Source organism: Salmo salar, chromosome ssa01 (genome assembly GCF_905237065.1).
Source record: "Salmo salar chromosome ssa01, Ssal_v3.1, whole genome shotgun sequence".
Taxonomy (NCBI): domain Eukaryota; kingdom Metazoa; phylum Chordata; class Actinopteri; order Salmoniformes; family Salmonidae; genus Salmo; species Salmo salar.
The window spans coordinates 137,225,178-137,242,365 of record NC_059442.1 but is presented as its reverse complement, the minus strand read 5'-3'; the positions used below and the strand labels follow the sequence as shown (position 1 = coordinate 137,242,365).

At 40.0% G+C, this 17,188-nt stretch overlaps 2 protein-coding genes across 12 annotated transcripts in view; one reads left to right on the top strand and one right to left on the bottom strand.

The window, feature by feature from the left end:
- Window positions 1-521: 521 nt before the first annotated feature.
- Window positions 522-9,313, bottom strand: vsig8a (V-set and immunoglobulin domain containing 8a). The gene is made up of 8 exons (XM_014133484.2): window positions 8,896-9,313; window positions 7,994-8,052; window positions 7,195-7,364; window positions 6,754-6,958; window positions 5,699-5,851; window positions 5,440-5,562; window positions 5,175-5,319; window positions 522-1,103 (listed from the first exon to the last, which is right to left on the bottom strand). The coding sequence occupies exons 1-8, from the start codon at window positions 8,949-8,951 to the stop codon at window positions 905-907; spliced, it is 1,110 nt and encodes a 369-aa protein (XP_013988959.2). The 5' UTR covers window positions 8,952-9,313; the 3' UTR covers window positions 522-904.
- A 1,097-nt stretch (window positions 9,314-10,410) lies between these two features.
- si:ch211-127i16.2 (probable flavin-containing monoamine oxidase A) overlaps window positions 10,411-17,188 on the top strand; it is a 45,896-nt gene continuing 39,118 nt past the window's right edge. For 10 of the 11 annotated variants that reach the window (XM_014132264.2, XM_014132239.2, XM_014132252.2 and 7 more), the window contains exons 1-4: window positions 10,411-10,704; window positions 10,970-11,057; window positions 14,684-14,864; window positions 16,640-16,754. In XM_014132264.2, the coding sequence (XP_013987739.2) occupies window positions 10,587-10,704; window positions 10,970-11,057; window positions 14,684-14,864; window positions 16,640-16,754 (502 nt within the window). In that variant the 5' untranslated portion in view covers window positions 10,411-10,586. The remainder of the gene's footprint in view (window positions 10,705-10,969; window positions 11,058-14,683; window positions 14,865-16,639; window positions 16,755-17,188) is intronic. The other variant, XM_045690493.1, reaches the window with a different exon arrangement.

Sequence of the window (17,188 nt, the reverse complement as noted above, 5' to 3'; positions counted from 1 at the left end):
GTCATTTAGTTCAGTTATCTTTGCCAAAATGTGGCTAAATGTGTAAGATAAAATGAGAATGAGTTATAAAACAATAGAATACTAGAATGGACATTAACTTATTATGATGGTCTAAAGATCAGCCATTTTGGTCAGGGAGTTGATCAACCATGGTTTGTCAGTGCTGTGATAAGATATTGTGTAAAATAATGAATTTTAAGAGTATCTTCACTGCAATGCCACCAATCTGGGTTGGCTACGTAAAACTAGTCTGCCCCACGCCTTCAGGTGGTAATACATCTCTGTACACTCTTTCATATAGCCTATGTAATGATGACCTTGGATGAATCTTCTAAGTGTGAATCACTTAGAAGCTTCGGTAACTGATTACAGAATGGACTTTTATGAGACATTTATTTAAATGAAACATACATATAGTAAAGTCCTACTACAAGGACAATATGTAAACCTTTACAATATATTGTAAAACTAGTACACAAAACAATTGAAATATAAATATTTTAAAAAAGGAGCAAATTGAGTAATGGGTACTTTGTTTTTTATTTATGATAAGGTAATGTTATACCAATCTCATTGAGGTATTATAATATTCTGCTAAATCAAATTGTATATTTTATTACATGAAAATTAATCACTGGAAATCGTAGACTGTGGCTTTGATATTATGACTTAGAAAAAGTATTTGGAGAATAAAGAACTCTGTGTGTTCTGCTTCCTTTGTAGTATTTGCTTGTTATCTTATTCCAATGCCAAAGCAACATCTATCAACAGTATTAATTTCAAATGAATTCTCATGGTCTTTTATATGATTAAAACCCACTGATGATATACCTTTCAAAGTCACAATAGGGAATGTACCTAATTTCACCCTGCAAAACACGATTGTTATCATCTTTCTCTCCGATCATACAGCGAAGCCGTATCTGCTGTCATATTTGACAGGTGTGTATCCAGTGCTGCTGGATGGGATGTGTGTGTGTCCTCGATCTGAGTGCCCCGTCTGTTGCATGCCCACCTGGCTGTAGGCTACCCCAGGGTGGAGGCTTGCGCCCCGGCTGCTGCCTCGGCTGTGTGGCCGGCTCTCTGGGGCTGGGACGTCCTCCCTGGGGGAAGAAGAATAGGGGCAGGGGGGTAAGAGGGCAAGTGGAAACAGCGGTATGGCCACAGAACTATCTATAGCAGGGATAGGCAACTGGCATGGGGCCTGCATTAAATATAAATATATATATAATTTTAGGAACTCAGTTGAGGTCTTAACTTACTGTTAAGACTTACAATAGTAGAATACACAAGGTGCAATAAAAAAATGTAATTGTGTATCAGCAGTTTTTCTCTTGTTATGTCAGTCACTGACAGTCACTCAGTTATCCCATGTCAGCACAACATTTTTGAATTGGTTAGTTACTCTAGCCAGCTTCAGTGGCAAAAAAAAGGTATGTGAACCCTTTGGAATTACCTGGACTTCTGCATAAATTGGTCATAAAATTTGATATGATCTTCATCTAAGTCACAACAATAGACAAACACAGTATGCTTAAACTAATAACACACAAAAAAGTATATGTTTTCATGTCTTTATCGGATACACCGTGTAAACATTCACAGTGCAGGGTGGAAAAAGTATGTGAACCTTTGGATTTAATAACTGGTTGACGCTATTTTAAAAACTGGTTAACCATTCCTCTTTACAAAACTGTTTCAGTTCAGCAATATTCTTTGGATGTCTGGTGTGAACCGCTCTCTTGAGGTCATGTCACAGCATCTCAATCGGGTTGAGGTCAGGAAGGCGTATTTTCTTCTGTTGAAGCCATTCTGTTGTTGATTTACTTCGGTGTTTTGGCTTGTTGTCCTGTTGCATCACCCAAATGCTGTTGAGCTTCAATTGGCAGACAGACAGCCTCACATTCTCCTGCAAAATGTCATGATAGACTTGGGAATACATTTTTCCATCGATGATAGCAAGCTGTCCAGGCCCTGAGGCAGCACAGCAGCTTCAAACCATAATGCTCCCTTCACCAAACTTTACAATTGGGATGAGATTTTGATGTTGGTGTGCTGTGCCTTTTTTTCTCCACACATAGTGTTGTGTGTTCCTTCCAAACAACTCAACTGTAGTTAATCTGTCCACAGAATATTTTGCCAGTAGCGCTGTGGAACATCCAGATGCTCTTTTACGAACTTCAGACATGCAGTAATATTTTTGTTGGACAGCAGTGGCTTCTTCCGTGGTGTCCTCCCATCAACACCATTCTTGTTTAGTGTTTTACTTATTGTAGATTCGTCAACAGATGTTAGCATGTTCCAGAGATTTCTGATAGTCTTTAGCTGACACTTGTCGTGTCTTTGGCATCACTAAATTGAAGACTGTTATTTTATCAAATCAATTCTCTGTCATTATTATTACGTGAATAAACTAATCATGTCAATGTAATTAACTAGGAAGTCGGGGCACCAAAGAAAATCTTCAGATTACAAAGTTATTATTTTCCTAATATAACTCTTCAGATATTTTAATATCTGATCAGTTAGTCTTCTAATTAATGAATTATTCTTTACCTCACGTTAGTTTCATTCCAAATGTCGTAAATTGTTGGTTATCTGCCCGAACCCAGCCATTACTATGAATCATCCATACACCAATTGTCTTAATCATTTATTTACTAACTAACTAAACAATCACATAAATGCATAAACAAACAAATAGTAGATATGGTTAAAAGGAAATGATAGGGGAGGTTCCCTAGTGGGCTAAGCCGATATGACGGCTTTGTGGACAAAGGGAAGTGGGTGTGGACTGAGAAGGGCGGGAAAGACAAAAAGGAGTCACTACACAGTTGATAATTATATGAATTGAAATGCTAATTCTTTGCACATGAACGCTCACTCATTCGGGAATAATTGCAATCAATATATATTTATGCTCAGTGTGTCGTCATGATCTCTGTTGGAATCGTCCATCTTTCTGTTGTAAAGCTCATCTGAGCGTCTCTCTATCTGCTTCCCTGAAGTATTTCGTGGTTAGAATAGATACTTCAGAGTACCATTCAGAAATGTTCTTATAGAATAGATGTTTCGGCGCTTGACGGTCTTCGCATCTCAGGTTGACATAATTTCTAGCTGCAGACTAGTAATTAGTACCTAAGATTTGCTCTTATTCTTTCGGGATTGATAGTCTCAGAGTTTAACCATTTCCACCCGTGTAGCCAATGCTCCACGTGGTATGGTTAGGAATTCAACAACCATTACAACCTTAGCTTAGGCTGAGGTTTTTGTGGTCTCTACTCAAACCTTTGCCCCCTCAGCTGACTGAGGTATGTATGGTCTGAAGAGGATTTCTTCAGGTTGGGGTTTTATTCGTAACAGTAGAAAAGGGCTGTCCCATGAGCCAGATCATGTCTGTGCTCATGGGGGCGGGCCAATGACTTAGTTAAACTTTAAAGGGAATACAATTCTCTCACATTAACGGTTTAAACTCACATTACATCATTTCACAAATAGTTTCATCTTTACTCATTCATTTTATACAATAATTAGACGCAAACCTCACAACAGAGGCTCCTGTATAAACAGAGTTATGGTAATGTGGCTGTATTGTCTTTCATGAGGTCACAAACATGAAACAAAACAGACCGGGTCGTAGCTGGCTTCTCCACCGACCGTTTACACATTCTCCAAAACATGGATATTGTTCAGTTCTCAAGTTCTGTAATGCAGAAGAAGTTCCTTTGTTCTCTCTATGTGTCTCTTTTTGCATGGCCAGGAGGAGAGAGTCTCCTCCAGGAATTTACGACCTGAGATAGCAGAACCTGGGTGTAGGAGGGAGAGAGGAGGAAGCCACTAGCTATACCCAAAGAGGGCCACGTCATGACACACTCTAGGATTCTTCTTAACCTCATTAAGCATTCTACGCTGTGCTCTTGCAGTCATCTTTGCAGGACGGCCACTCCTAGGGAGAGTAGCATTTATAGACAATTTGTCTTACCGTGGACTGATGAACATCAAGGAGAGATACTTTTGTAACCCTTTCCAGCTTTATGCAAGTCAACAATTATTAATCTTGGGTATTCTGAAATCTCTTTTGTTCGAGACATGGTTCACATCAGACAATGCTTCTTGTGAATAGCAAACTCAAATTTTGTGAGTGTTTTTTATAGGGCAAGGCAGCTCTAACCAACATCGCCAATCTCGTCTCAATAATTGTACACCAGGTTAACTGACTCCTGACTCCAATTAGCTTTTGGAGAAGTCATTAGCCTAGGGGTTCACATACTTTTTCCAACCTACTGTCACGTCCTGAACAGTATAAGGGTTATTTGTTATTGTAGTTTGGTCAGGACGTGGCAGAGGGTATTTTGTTTATGTGGCTCGGGGTGGTGTTTTATGTAGTAGGGTGTTTGATTTATTATTTCCGGGTTTTTGGGGTTATGTTCTAGGTTTGTATTTCTATGTGGTCTCTAGTCTTTTGTATTTCTTTGTCTAGTTTATTGGGGTTGGACTCTCAATTGGAGGCAGGTGTTTTCTAGTTGCCTCTGATTGAGAGTCCCATATATGGGTATGTGTTTGGTTAAGTGTTTGTGGGAGATTGTTTCTTGTTTTGCCTGTGTGAGCCTGACAAGACTGTTTTGTTGTTCGTGCGTTTTTCATTTGTTATTTTGGTGTTCTCATTATTTAAAATAAATACAAGATGAGCATCCACATTCCTGCTGCGTTTTGGTCCTCCATTCCCGACGACAACCGTTACACCTACACTATGAATGTTTAAATTATGTATTCAATATAGACAAGAAAAATATAATAAGTAGTGTGTTATTAGTTTAAGCAGACTGTATTTGTCTGTTGTTGTGACTTAGATGAAGATCAGAACTAATTTTATGACCAATTTATGCAGAAATCAAGATAATTCCAAAGGGTTCATATACTTTTTCTTGCACTGCATACATTCCTCCCCACCCTATAGCAAAATGTGTAGAATTACAGGAAGTTTCACACAAATGAATAGAATTTTATGAAATGAGGCCGGTTCTGACTGCATGTGCGGGTATGGATGTGGGTACGCAGACCTGCGAACCACTGCGGCCTCTCATCAGTTCAGAATTTTTGTGGCCCACACCCCCATCAAAGTTGCCCATCCCTGATCTACGGTCTTAGTGTGAATACAATACATTCTCCAGTACCTGATGTCGTTAGACACTTCCTTCTCATAGCGTGTGAACCTTGCATCACACTTGTAGATGAGGAGCCATATGAGTATCGCCAGAATGATGATGAGCAGTATACAACCCACCACAGTACCCGCTATCACTCCTGCTCTGTTAGGGGCTAGGGAGATGGAGGGAACAAGAACCAGGTGAAGGAACTTTTTTACTTTTTTTGTGCTTTAAACGTGAGTGAATGACTGAGTGAGGGATTGACTGAATGAGTGACTGAGTGTGTACCTACGTTTGTTAGCTGTCAGTTTGACTCTGCACCTCTCGTCCCCCACAGCATTGGTCACCTCACACATGTAAATCCCCACAAAGCTCTCAGAGTGATTGCTGATCAACAACTCCCCAGTCACACGGTCTCATGGATCACAAAGTATGAAGAGCAGAAATGAACACATTTATTTTTCATTGCATGACCAATCAGCTTAGATACAGTTTCTGTTAAAATGTGCTCTGATGTAATTCACCATGAAACCAGTAAAGGTCAGACTTACTCTGTGTGGCTGAGGGTGGGATGGGACCTCCTCTTTCTCTCTTCCATGCGTAGTTGAGGGGAGAGGACCCCTCGGATGACTTGCAGTGCAGGGAGACAGTCTCCCCCACTGCCTCCCCACCCTCCACCCAGCATTTAGGCACCGAAGGACGAACTGACGACAAAGGAATAATAATTACACAAATATCCGCTCTGTCACAGTTTAAAACAACTGAATACATTAAAGAGGACAGTGCTTATTTCTACCTTAACATTAGAAAAGAGACACATCTGGAATATTACAAATTTTTTTATTAAATAAAGCCAAGGACACCTTTGCTTGTCAGGGTAGAGAATGACAGGTCTCTGACACTTTCTGAGGTAAGCTTTGTTTCCATTGTTTGAAAACAAGGCCACTTTTTTGTTAGTGCCTCTATTCAGGGTGTACTACTGCATTTTCTTTTCACCAAAGCTTATTTTCCCACCACACACAATACCGCTCTATTATACACAGGGAGGGAGATAGACAGAAAGAATTAAAGAGTGGCAGAGTGAAAAAAAGTGCAGACAAAAGGTAAAAGACAAAAGCTAAAAGAAAAAAGGTAAAAGAAAAAAGGTAAAAGAAAAAAGGCTAAGAAAAGTTCGGTTGAGAAGGAGAATGGTGAAGCACAGCAAAATAGAACTGACTTAAACCTGCAGTAACTGTGAGGAAGTTTTAGCTCCAACTGAACTTATTCTACTCAATAGTCCATAACATTGCCAGTGTGACACTTGTATTTGTGAAAGCACTTTAGGAATACTCAGTTTGAAGGTCTTGTTGTACGTTGGAGGTTGTTCAGAAGTACAGTTGGAGGTTCATGAGGTCAAAAAAACCATGACAATGAAAATGTGGAGTGGTGACATTCTCTTGAGGAGAAAACCAACCACATTTTCATGAAGTGATTCACCTTAAGATATTCAAGTTGTCACAACTAACTAAAACCAAGCCACACTACAGGTGTGAGTCCAACAGCCAGGCTTAAATAATGCAGCATGTTGACACGTTAGCCCAAAGTTGAAATGTAACGTCTGTCTCACCCATCACGACCAGGGACACTTTCTGCATGTCCACTCCCGGTGACTTCTTGACTTTACACTGGTAGGTGGCAGAATGGGCTGGTGACAGGAAAGCGATGGAGAGGGACGCATCACCCAGGGAAGGGTCGCCAGCAGCAAAGTCCAGCCCCTTAGTTAGACCAGGGTTACCATGGATGTACTTATTCCCACCTGCATAGGACAACAGCTGAAGAAGTCCCAACAATTGAAAAATCAGAAGAACGGGGAAAAAAATCAACAGATGTTTGATATATCATAGCAACAAGAGGTGAGCAGATGGAAGTAATGGAATTGGTTCTATCCTTGAACCAGTTACTTTATCTAACAGCATGTTTTGTGATTGCTTGAAAGGTTGTGGAGAGAACTTTATATAACAATCTGAGATCTCACCTAGAATGACTTGGTAACTTCAGTGCCACTTACCAGTTGGTCCTTCTGGGTGGTATCTGGGCTGACCACTGACCACTCAATATCCAGCTCTCCAGTGTCCGAGGGGTCAGGTGTGTATGTACACACCAGGGTCATTCTCTCCCCCTGGGCCCTCTGGACGGTCTGAGGACCAGTAGAGGTCAGCTGCATCCCCATGCTGCCAGCTAGGGCCATTCAAATACCGTTACAGTGAACCCTAGTGACAACTTCTCAAGTCTATTGAATTTGACCTTCTAATACTAATTACTACTGTAGGCCTACTGCTTAGAAAACTTAGGAGAGATATTTAGTATTCAGCTTCTTCTTTAGAATTTACATTTACCTGACTATAGTTTTTTAAATGGTGAAAAAAACCATTGATGCTGTATCCTTGACTTCTCTAATAACAACATGAGATGTTTGTTATTGTGTGTTCTCGTGTTAGTTTGTTAGACGAGCATATTGAAATGAAGTAACTGAGAGATGCAATCAAACTCAACTACATTTACAGGACACTAGTATATCCTCAAGAGAGAAACAAAAGCCTTCTTGTGAACTGGTAGTATCCACCATGGCAACACACCTGGAGACCATTACCCAAGGGATGAACAGTGTTATGATTGCCATCCTTGAATAAATAGACTGTTCTATTCAGTCTGTAACAATCCAGTTTCCAGTGTCGAGTTCAGGGATAAGTTAGTAATAGAAATGAATTATTTCCTCACTTTACAGATTACTGTACAACAAGGAAAGAAGGTCCTGAAAAGGCATGTGCATGTGTGTGTGTGCATGTGTGTAGGGTGTTCTTCCTCACCTGCATTGAGAAAAACTGTGATTGCACATATCCCGATCATGGAAGACCATTGGTGAGAGCTAGGAACGCATGGATAGACATTTTGAACCATGGCAACATTGAACAGACAAGCACACACAGCAATGCTTTGAAAATACATATAGCTCTCTGTGGTGCCCTGCTTGAAAACTAGATGAGCACATGACATGGCATTCTGAGCATCCCAGTTTGTGTTGGGACAATTTGTGAAAACACACCTTCATTGCAAAATGAACCTGGATGGAAGAGAAAATAATAGAAAAAGTGTTTTGTAGACTGAATCCTTTATATTGTCTGCTGCCTAACTGCCCTGACTTGAACTGTGTAACAGACTTGAAGCAGAGTGTTGAAATAGACAACGTATAAAAAAGAGCAGGTACACTGAACAAAGAGGTATATATTTGTGAGCTGCGTCACGCTAAAGCATCAGTTATACAGCTGCATCTGCTACACCTAAATTCTGTTCAACCTACATGTATTTCAAAGTATTTTTAGAGACAAAAAGATAATGTACTGATATTAACAAAATAAAGTAAAATGCTTAGATAAGCTATTTCTTCTTGGATAGGGTATTTTGTGACATACCAATTGTTTTAGACAGGTTAATCAAAACGTTTTAAAACTAGATGTTCCCTTTGGTTGAAGCACCCAAACAGTAGCTCCACAATAATGTACTTATTTTCCAACTGTATTATTGAAGCCAGACTACAACAGTGTTTTCGCACACTGTTAATGTACACCTGTTGTTTACAAAGCATGTCACAAATAAAATGTGATTTGATTTTATAACAAGGCTTGAAAACAATACAAGGTAGCCCAAAAAAACGAAAAAAACCTCACAATAGCACAAAGGGGAAATCAACGTGACAATGAACACAATTTACCTGAATGAACGTCGCTCATCCAAATGCAGAACCATTCCAATCAATCGACAAAGCATGTCGGCAGGTTCTTTTTCTCTGTCTCTTCTGTTCTTTCTTCTTCTCTATCCCTCTGACACAGCAGATCATGCCTGTCTTCCTCCTCCATCTAATTAGCATAGGCTAATCTCACTGGTCTTCTATCAAAACCTGTTTTTAAAGAAACCTTAAACCAGAATTAGTGTGGACTGCCATAAAGTGTCACCAGCACTAAGGAAGTTACACACGTTTGAAAATGTTTCGATTTTGTGGATAGTCACTCTTTGTCAAATACTTTGTTCACTTTATCGCCTACCATCTGTGGATGAGCTCTGGTTTCAAACAAGGAGCTAGGAGGCCATGGTAATGTGGTCCAAACAGCCAGGTCTCAGGTGACAACAAACGGGTTATTCATCTGGTTACTGGTTATTCCAGGATACACAAGGTGTAGTGGGGAGTGAATCAACAAAATAGATTAAACAACCAAATTGGCTAAAATTGATAAAATAACTATAGTAATTGGAACAGGACGTCTACATTTCCCATTAAAATATGAAATAACCAAAACAGAACATTTTTTAGAGATGCAGTCCACAGATACTCATGTGTGACTGTGAATTGCCTATTTCCTCAAAAATAAATAGACTAGTTAATATGAATTGCCTCTAAAATAATCCCCAGTCAAGCCTTAAATCATGCAGCAGCATCTCAGCAGGTACTACAATTTACCATAAGGTTTTCCTTGTTTGTCCATAAATATTCCTGTAACATAACCAACTGCATGACATTAGCATTATTTGTGGCTTTAATTTCCTGGACATGCAGTATCCCATCCCAGATGAAGACAGATGAAACATGGAGCAGGTTTTCATCAAGGATCTCTCTCTACTCCATTCATCTGTCCCTCAATCCTGACCAGACTCCCAGTCCCTGCCGCTGAAAAACATCCCCACAGCATGATGCTGTCACCACCATGCTTCACCATAGGGATGGTGCCAGGTTTCCTCCAGACGTGATGCTCTGCATTCATGCCAAAGAGTTCAATCTTGGTTTCATCAGACCAGAGAATGTTGTTTTCTCACACTACTAATCCAATGATCATGTTACAGTATGTGAGACTGATAGTCAGATTGCTGCCTTGGAAACGTTTGTGTTAAATCATTAATATCATGACATGTGTTATGTCATCCTTATGACCGCCTTATGTAGGCCTTATGGAGGGTTAAAGCAATGTGTTACTAAAAGAAGACCCCATGATGTATCTATAATTGTTGTGATTTACCGCAGGTCAAAGACTAGACTGTGACAGTTGAATTCAGTGTTAAAATGAAAATAATATTGAGAATAAATAAGATCTGTGCATAGAAGCCTGGGGCAACAGGCAATAACTGCACAATAAACTATAGCCTACACATATGGAGCTAATCTGTAGCCTATGCATTGGGCCATCATGACCTTCTACCCAGTTTTGCTAAATCATGCATGGAGTGCCAACTAGGCTATATGCTGTTGGGTTTTTTCTTCCAGTCCGAAGTCTTCCACATTACTGTTTACGGCTCGATTATGTAAACGATTTATCTGACGTAAACGTTTGATAAAGCAGTTACAGTCTTCAGTACGAAACATTTAGCCAACAGTTAAATTAGAATAGTCCAAGTTTTCAGAGGTTTGCAGTCATGACTGAAGAAACGTGGGATGTTGTTATTGTCGGCGCTGGGCTGTCAGGACTGAGTGCTGCTCAGACTCTGCGGAAGAGAAATGGCAAACTCAGAATATTAATTCTGGAAGGAAAAGGTTTGTCAAAACTGTTTGTCATTCATTATGCAGCGAAACATTCAACGTTCTCCGCATCTAGCCTGTGACAGCGGCTTCGACGCGTCCCATTTGCTGTCATAGAAATAAAGTTGTAGCCTGTCATTTGTTTACGGGCTAATTTTTGAGGAGCAGAAATTACAGTCCAAGAATATGAAATATTTTAACAATTCGAAACAGAATTATAAGGCAACACTATTATAAATATGAACATTTAATGCGATTGACGGTGTATGTGTTTTTTCAGACCGGGTAGGAGGACGAACTGTTACCCAGGAATTACCTGCCGCCCACGGCATTGATCGCTGGGACATGGGAGGGCAGTGGGTTGGCAGGTAGGTTCTTGGAACAGCCTGGTCTCATAGACTGGATGTAACATAGTAAACGTATCTTTGGTATGGTTACATAAGACAGAAGGTTACTTAAGTCAAAAACGAAACTAAAGTGGTTTGCCTGGGTGGATGGGGGGCATGTGACACAAACATCTAGCTACCCAAAGGTTGTATGTTCAAATCTCATCACGGACAACTTTAGCTAATTAGCAACTTTGCAACTACTTACTACATTTTAGCAACTTTGAAACTACTTATAATGTTAGCTAACCCTTCCCTTAACCTCCCTGGGCAAGGTGGGACGTTTGCGTTCCACCTAGTCAACAGCCAGTGGAATCGCGTGGCGCGAAATACAAATACCTCAAAAATGCTATAACTTCAATTTCTCAAACATATGACTATTTTACACCATTTTAAAGACAAGACTCTCGTTAATCTAACCACATTGTCCGATTTCAAAAAGGCTTTACAGCGAAAGCAAAACATTAGATTATGTCAGGAGAGTACCCTGCCAAAAATAATCACACAGCCATTTTCAAAGCAAGCATATATGTCACAAAAACCAAAACCACAGCTAAATGCAGCTCTAACCTTTGATGATCTTCATCAGATGACACTCCTAGGATATTATGTTATACAATACATGCATGTTTTGTTCAATCAAGTTCATATTTATATCAAAAACCAGCTTTTTACATTAGCATGTGATGTTCAGAACTAGCATACCCACCACAAACTTCCGGTGAATTTACTAAATTACTCACGATTAACGTTCACAAAATACACAACAATTATTTTAAGAATTATAGATACAGAACTCCTTTATGCAATCGCGGTGTCAGATTTTAAAATAGCTTTTCGGCGAAAGCACATTTTGCAATATTCTGAGTACATAGCCCGGCCATCACGGCTAGCTAATTTGACACCCACCAAGTTTGGCCCTCACCAAACTCAGATTTACTATAAGAAAAATTGGATTACCTTTGCTGTTCTTCGTCAGAATGCACTCCCAGGACTTCTACTTCAACAACAAATGTTGTTTTGGTTCCAAATAATCCATAATTATATTCAAATACATCCGTTTTGTTCATGCGTTCAGGTCAGTATCCAAAGGGTGACGCACCAGCGCATTTCGTGACCAAAAAAATTCTAAATATTCCATTACTGTACTTCGAAGCATGTCAAACACTATTTAAAATCAATTTTTATGCTATTTTTCTCGTAAAATAGCGATAATATTCCAACCGGGCGACGTTGTATTCATTCAAAGGCTGAAAGAAAAAAATAGAGAATTCTCATGAACGCGCATCTCCAGTGTCACTGTTCCCAGCCTGACCACTCAGAAAATCTCCTGCTGTTTTTCGCCCAGAGACAGAAGAGACGTCATTCCACTTTCTGGCGCCTTCTGAGAGCCAATGGAAGCCTTAGAAAATGTCATGTTACAGCAGAGATGCTGTATTTTCGATAGAGATGCCACAGAAGGAGAACAAATTGTCAGACAGGGCACTTCCTGTATGGAATCTTCTCAGGTTTTGGCCTGCCATATGAGTTCTGTTATACTCACAGACACCATTCAAACAGTTTTAGAAACTTTAGAGTGTTTTCTATCCAAATCTACTAATTATGCATATTCTCGTTTCTGGGCAAGAGTAGTAACCAGTTTAAATCGGGTACATTTTTTATCCGGCCGTGCAAATACTGCCCCATAGCCCCAACAGGTTAACCATAACCCTAACCGTAACCCTTTAACCTAACTCCTAACCCTAACCTTAACCCCTAACCATAACCACTAGCCTAGCTAATGTTAGTCAACTAATGTTAATGTTAGACAACTTGGAATTCGTAACAAATCATATGTTTAGCAAATGTTTTACATATTGTACAAATTTCAATTCGTAACCAATTGCAATTTGTATGATATGTTACGAATTGCAATTCATATCATACGAAATCGATGATGGACATCCATAAATTATATATACCATACAAAACAACATATTCATAGGCGTATCCCAAATTTACATTTACTGTGTTACCTCTACCACTGAGTTTACTTGGAATGGTGCCATGTCACTCAGTGCAGTAGGGGTAAATGCAAAATTATTTGATACATTGGAGGTGTTACAATTGGGTTTAGCCTAACTTCATAATCAAAGTAGGCTGAGTAATCAATTAGGCCTACAGGTAATCTGATTGGGCCTACAAAAAACTGTAACTGTCAACAAATACTTTTGAAAAACTAGGTGATTATTTCTTGGATTACTTTATAATTCAGAAAGGATGTTTGAGGGAAAAAATACATTAATGAGACCTTTCTGTTTTCTCATTGACATTCAATTCAGCACTGAAAAAGTTTGTTCCATTTGAGTTTGGGTAATCCCCAAATTACATTAATGATTACAATTTTGGACAGGTAACTAGTAACTAACGGATTACATTTAATAAGAAACCAAACCTGTCATCATGTAGGTCCATCCTAACAATATTGTCTAAATGATGAATGGTGAAGTAATGAAGAACAATTTATCAATGGTAATTTGTCATCCGGCCAAGCAGAGCAGTGGCATTATGAAGGGAATTAATGTGCCTCTTTGCAGTACATTGAACATGGACTGACTGATTTTTGTTTACCTTTGGAAAGAAACAAAGTTCATACATAGTTTACATTCATAATGATGACAAGTGGAAGTGCCAAGTAGAATAGTACATTTCAGTCATTGATATTCCATTATACTGTATAAGCCTATGAAAAAGGCCCATGAAATTCCCTCTCACACAGTCACATTCCCAAGCTATTGGAGGGAATGAACAGAACAGAACATATCTGTGTTCCGAGAGTACTGCAAAGTAGGAGAGCTTTGAGGAAATCACAAAAGCTGCTATCAATACATCCCAAAAAGGAGGCATGATTACTACAGGAGAATAATAGTGGGTTTCATCCAGGACAGAAATCATTACAAATCGACTTACTGGGACGCACTTAGACACAGGCTTAGAACGATTATATAGATTACTATCGACCTGGAGCGAAGACTGGTAGAGGCCACTGCTGCACCCAGGCAGCTAAGGCGGTTGTCATTGTGTAGTCTGTCAGGTGGTGCAAAGAGGACAGGTCTGTGTGCGATCATGGGAAGCCTCCTAGATCTACGGTAGTAGAGGGATGCAGTCAGAATATGGAACAGACTATTATTTATTAATGGAAAAGAAAGTGATCATTTGACAGGCACCACATAAGTTGAAATATGTCACTCAGGAGTTTAGAGACTTTAGTGGACTGTGATAAAAGAGGGAGGGTGCATACCAGAATCATACTACTGAGCCTCAGGTTGGATAAATAATCAGCCTCGTCATAGATTTATTTTCAGCACATTCAAATCAGGAAATTAATAAATGAACTGAAACATTCTTGATGAAATAATGGACAATGTATCTTCCCACTGGGCACACACTGGTTGAATCCCTAAAACGTCCACGTGAAATTACGTTGAACCAACGTGGAATAGACGTTGAATTAACTTCTTTGCCCAGTGGGTTGATTTAGATTTAGTCTCGGTTGACCTTGCTGTTAAGATCAAAGTCAAAAGATTATCACTTTGCTAATCTAAGTGTTGTTGTTCCTCTTACCTCAGCACTCAGACCTACGTCATGGACCTCATTCAGGAGTTTGGCCTGGAGGTCTACACACAATACACCACAGGCAAGAAAGTGCACCACGTTGGTGGTCCTCATGCCAAGGTTCGCACCAGCAGCACCAGTATCCCTGCCCTCTCTACACTGGTGCTACTGGACCTGTCACAGCTCGTCTGGAAGGTAGGGGACTAACTCGTCTGGCCATTATTCTCCCCAATGTTGCAGGTCACAACCAAGCCACAAGGTATTCAAACCTCTCCTCTGGGACCTCCAGACGTTTCACAATTGTGTTGTAGTCCTGAATCATACTGAACAAAAAATATAAATGCAAAGTATCGTTCCCATGTTTCATGAGCTGAAATAAAAGATCCCAGAAATGTTCCATACACAGCTTATTTCTCTCAAATGTTGTGCACAAATTTGTTTACATCCCTGCTAGTGAGCATTTCTTCTTTGCCAAGAAAATCCATCCACCTGACAGGTGTAGCATATCAAGAAGCTGATTAAACAGCGTGATCATTACACAGGTGCACCTTGTTCTGGGGACAATAAAAGGCCACTCTAAAATGTGCAATTTTGTCACACCACACAATACCACAAATGTCCCAAGTTTTGAGGGAGCATGCAATTGGCATGCTGCCTGCAGGAATGTCCACCAAAGCTGTTGCCAGAGAATGTAACGTTAATTTCTCTACCATAAGCCACCTCCAACGTTGTTTTAGAGAATTTCACAGTACGTCTTACCGGCTTCACAACCGTAGATCACGTGTAACCACGCCAGCCTAGGACCTCCACATCCGGCTTCTTCACCTGCGATATCGTCTGAGACCAGCCACCCGGACAGCTGATGAAACTGAGGAATATTTCTGTCTGTAATAATGCAGTTTGGGAGGAAAAACTAATCCTGATTGGCTGGACCTGACTCCCAAGTAGGTGGGCCTGGCTCCCAAGTGGGTGGGGCTATGCCCTCCCAGGCCCACCCATGCCTACCTCCCTGCCCAGTCATGTGAAATCCATAGATTGGGGCCAAATTAATTGATTTCAATTGACTGATTTCTTTATATGAACTGTAACTCAGTAAAATCGTTGAAATTGTAGCATGTTGCCAGATTCAGCTATTGAAGGACTTGAAAATTGGTTGACAAGTTGAATCAGGTGTTCTAGCTGTGGAATAGTTCAAATTCATGCAAAATGCTGGGGGTTCCAAAGAGGTTTGAAAACCTCTGGTCTAACTAACAGTAAATCAAACTGAGAAACAGCTAATTAAAATACTCAGCCTGTGCTGATTACTCACTTAAACAAATGAATAGTAGACAAACATGAATTTGTTTGTCTAGAAAAAGTAATTAATTGTTTGTATTGTATTTTGAGATAAACTTAATCAACATCATCCTAGTAGTTTTGTTAATTATGTGATGAATTGATGTGATGCCCTAAATGTGATGTGTTAATTATATTCTAAATGAATCATGCTGTGTTAATGTGAGTGTGGTCTCGCGTCATAATGATGGCACAGAAACACAATGCTAATGTAGCCAATGTGAAATGGCTTGCTAGTTAGCGTTGCGAGCTAGTTACGTTCAATTGGTGATGTCACCCACTCTGAGACCTTGAAGAAGTTGTTTCCCTCGCTCTACAATAGCTGTGGCTTTTGTAGAGCGACGGTAACATTGCTTCGTGACAGTCGATCTGTTCAGAACATCCCTGGTTCGAGCCCAGGTTGAGGCAAGAGGGATGGAAGCAACACCTATAAATTAACGCATCCAGTGAACACAAGGAAGATAAAAAAGGGGCTTCAAAGAATAGTTCCAAGGCCAGAGCAGAAATTATGAATAGTGAATATTGTTATATTGCTTTATACATCAATTACCTTTTAGCTGTCTCAGTGGTTTAGATCATTAATGTGTATGCATTATCATTAATGTGTGTGCATACATGTATGTGCTGTGTGTCAGATTGACAGGTTGAGTTCCACAGTGTCAGTGGAGGACCCCATGAAGACCCCCAATGCCCAGGAGTTGGACAGTATGACCCTACATTCCTACATAGAGAAACATGCCTGGACAGAAGGTGAGCAGCACCACCTCTCACACTTCAACCCACTCACTAAGAACTTGACATCAAAACAAAAATAAGAGCATGTAAACCAAAGACTTGTTGTCGATTTTTAAATTGTTATTGTATTTTAATAGTGTAGGTATAAACAACAGTAGAGCTGGGATACGGTCCAACAGTTGGGTCAAGATATCGCGAGAACCAACGAAGAATCAGGTCGAAGTGTTTAAAATAGAGTTTATTACAGATTCAGAGCTTTCCAGAATTGGGTGTTCCAATGTACGTTTGCCCTGCTAGAAAATGAATGGATTTGATTTTCCCCTACTGTGCCTAGAGGATGCTCTCAAGTGTTCCTGGGTAATGTGCATCCTGCCTTAGGCACAGCCAGAGGGCTTGGGTGATGGATGGCCACATCTCTTAGAACCATCTATTATGTATAGACAGGTCAA